Raw genomic sequence first — 3,775 nt, 5'->3', positions numbered from 1 at the left:
TTTTTATATTGATTCAGGTGACTCCCATTTACCTTCTCCTATGAGGCCTTGTTTGAGAGTTAGCTCTTGTCCACACTCATGAGGGATGCAAGATCTCCCTACAGAAGGTTACTAGATATAACAAACGGTAGTCTTCAAGAAGTCATAACTCACTTGGAGTCTGCATTTAAATTACAGTATGGTTGACTGTATTTGAGGATTGAAAGAGAGGTGAGAATATTCATTTTGCTTGCTTGCTTTTTCACAATAAATGCTTCTAAATCAGGGGTCAGCAACCTTTCAGAAGTGGTGTGCCGAGTCTTCATTTATTCACTCTAATTTAAAGTTTTGTGTGCCGGTAATACATTTTAACATTTTTAGAAGTTCTCTTTCTATAACTCTGTAATATATAACTAAACTATTGTTGTATGTAAAGTAAATAAGGTTTTTTAAATGTTTAAGAAGCTTCATTTAAAATTAAATTAAAATGCAGAGTCCCCTGGACCGGTGACCAGGACCGGGGTCGTGTAAGTGCCACTGAAAATCAGCTCGATTGCAGCCTTCGGTACGCATGCCATAGGTTGCCTACCCCTGTTCTTTTTGTGGCTAGTATGTCAAAGTTCCTGACAGTGTGTGGCACCAACACCCAGTGAAATTTAATGAGAGTTGAGTGATAATTCCTTTATACACTTTTGAAAATCAAGCTAAATTTAATTTCTGTAGTGTATTTCCACAACATTGTTTATGAATCTTGAACCATATTCTGATCTTGTTCTGATCAATGTGAATCTGATGAAAATTCACATAAATCTGTGAAGTGCCTTTGAATTTTATTGTAGTTGAGAGTAAAGTCAATGGAGATCTAATGTGGTAACATTGATAAGAGAGGTTGAAGATTCACAACCTATTGTCTGCAATCAAATTTAAAATACGATGCAAAGAGTGGCAATTTTTAAAAAAAAAGTCTCTGTTATGAAATACGAATAATCTTTTCAATATAACCTCATGATTAGTTAGATTTGTTGGCTGTAACTCTCTTCTCATTTTCATCATTTTTACAAATCAATAACTCCATTGACTCCAGTGTAGATACTACTGATTTCCTGCAGCAGGAGTGAGAGGAAAATCTTGAGAAGCAGTAGCTTAGTAATAAGATTAGAGAAGTCTGAAGACAGTAAAGGGAGACTTAACTGTAATGCAGTAAGGAGTACTTGTCATATCTTGTGAATGCTATTCCTAGGAATGACGCAACATGTGTATATTGCCATGTAGCTGATCTTCAAAATGAATTTTTGAGGGCACGATTCCCCTCTCATTTACACAAGTTCTATACCAGTGCGACTCCTGTGAATGGAGATTCAGCCCCACTGACTGCAATGCAATTACGGCATCTAGGGCCAGTTAAAGGAAATGCAAGTTCTTCTAGTCTGCATATTGATTCTACCTAAATATATCTACATATTACTTCCTATATATTATTAAGTTATTTTTTCTGGTATATATGGTCTGTATGCTATATACACTGAAGGTCTCCTATATTGCAATTGATCTATTTTGTGAAATTAGTTTAAAAACTGGAATCTTGGTTATTCATAAGATTACTGGCGTTTCATTAATTTTGAGATTATATTGTGAAATCCTCTCTCCAGAAGTTTATTTAAACAGTCCAAATGACTGAATGCACCTCTGTCTGAGAAAATCAAGAATGTTATTTTCCCCTTCTCTACTCAAATGCTGGGAGAATGGAGATTCAGTAACTCAGATTATTGTGCTAACATATTTTAACATAGCTCAGTATGTTAATATGTTATATGAAATGTGTAGAATATCACAAGATCTCTCTCTCTCTTCATTTCACTGTTGGTCTGTCTAGATTCTTCAATTGCCAAAATGCTGTAGTTTCTGAAGAAATACCAGATAGAAACTTTAATCTTTGTTCCCACAGAAGGAGCTCTCAAACAATGGAACCCAATAATCATACCAGGGTGACCGAGTTCATCATGCAGGGGCTCTTTGACCATCCTCATCATCAGAGGCTGTTCTTTGGGCTATTTCTCTGCCTTTATACAGCTGTCATCATGGGCAATTCCCTGATCATTGTGGCTATTCTCCTACACCCACCTCTCCACACCCCCATGTACTTCTTCATTGCCAATTTGGCCACCCTCGACATTATGTGCAGTTCTTCAGTTCTGCCCAAGATGATGAAAAACCTGATGCAGGAGAAGAAAACCATCTCCTTTGATGGCTGCATGGCCCAGGTCTTTGTGTTCACTTTTTCAGGGGGGACAGAGCTTATGCTCCTCACTATCATGTCATATGACAGGTATGTAGCCATCTGCCACCCCTTGCGCTATCTCAACCTCATGACCAAGAGAATTTGCATCAGTTTAGCCATCGGGGTCTGGGCTGTGGGTGTTGTCAATTCAGTGGTGAACACATTGCTCATGCTGCGCTTGGATTTTTGCGGGCCCAACCTCATCCAGCACTTCTTCTGTGAGATCCCACCAGTGTTGGCACTGTCCTGCAGCTCCATCTACCTCAACCAAGTTATGATGTTCTTGGCAGACATCTTCCTGGCTATGGGAAACTTCCTGCTGACCACCGTGTCCTATAGCTTTATCATCATCACCATCCTGAAAATCCAGAGCTCCAAAGGAAAGCAGAAAGCCTTCGCCACTTGTTCTTCCCACTTGCTTGTGGTCACCTTGTTTTATTCCTCCATCATCTACACCTACATCCGGCCAACCTCCAGTTATTCACTGGATAAGGACAAGTTGGTGGCCATAATGTACACTTTAGTGACTCCCATCCTGAACCCTCTGATCTACAGTCTGCGCAATAGGGACATCAAAATGGCCTTCAGGAAAATCTTTCCTTTTGCCATAAAACAGTAATTTTTACAAGAGTGAATGTGATTCTCACATGTCTTGTCCCTTCTAGGACAGGTCCACAGACAGTGTAAACTGTTGCATAACTAACAGTGTATATATATAGATACAGTGTGTGTCTATCTCTCTATATATATATATATATATATATATATATATATATATATATATATATATATATATTCATGTGCTGTGTATATATATACTGCTTACACTATTTTTCACTCTATGCATCTGAATAAGTGGGTTTTAGCCCATGGAAGCTTATGTCCAAATAAATTTGTTAGTCTTTAAGGTGCCACAAGGACTCCTTGTTGTTTTTGCTGATACAGACTAACATGGCTACCCCTCTGAAACCTGTTGCATAACTATGGACTTCAATAGACATACATTTGTACAATCGTCTATTCACTTCAGTGGAATGAGAATGATTTACATCTGCTGGGAAAGAGTTGCATTGACTGCAGTGGGGCAATGCCTGATATACTCTAAATGGCCTTTGGGCCACATTAACATCAGCAGAGCTGTGTTGAATCACACTAGCTGGACCACGGCTTATTGGTATGAGAATTTTCAAGTATTTAGGTATCGAGTGTGATTTTCATAAAACATAAAACTCAATGGTTTCATTGGGTGTTAGTTGCCCTGATGCTTCTGAAAATCTTATTAGGTGTTTAAATAGCTATAAAAGTCTGCCCATTGTGTATAAAAATATTTTGCATGCAGTCTCACTGATTCAGAATACTATATTTCATCCTAAATTAGTAATTATGATAAAAAACACATTTTTTCTCTGTTTTCTAATTTATTTTAAGACATTAAAACCACAAACATTTCAAAAATATATCTATTAAGATCTGGAGCTGTCATTGTCATGTGTCATGCGATTGGGTCAGAGATTATAA

The 3,775-nt window shown here is 37.8% G+C and overlaps 1 protein-coding gene across 1 annotated transcript; it reads left to right on the top strand.

The window, feature by feature from the left end:
- Nucleotides 1-1,940: 1,940 nt before the first annotated feature.
- LOC123347363 (olfactory receptor 13A1-like) lies at nucleotides 1,941-2,876 on the top strand. Its single transcript, XM_044984777.1, has one exon. It carries the CDS (start codon nucleotides 1,941-1,943, stop codon nucleotides 2,874-2,876), a length of 936 nt encoding a protein of 311 aa, XP_044840712.1.
- The last annotated feature ends 899 nt before the right edge of the window (nucleotides 2,877-3,775 follow it).

This window comes from Mauremys mutica, chromosome 13 (genome assembly GCF_020497125.1).
Source record: "Mauremys mutica isolate MM-2020 ecotype Southern chromosome 13, ASM2049712v1, whole genome shotgun sequence".
In the NCBI taxonomy this organism is placed as follows: domain Eukaryota; kingdom Metazoa; phylum Chordata; order Testudines; family Geoemydidae; genus Mauremys; species Mauremys mutica.
Note: the sequence above shows the minus strand (reverse complement) of the source record. Positions and strands in the feature narration are given on the sequence as shown.

Excerpts from the sequence above, each read along its gene's own strand:
- LOC123347363 (XM_044984777.1), top strand. The coding sequence starts at position 1,941 with ATGGAACCCAATAATCATACCAGGGTGACCGAGTTCATCATGCAGGGG.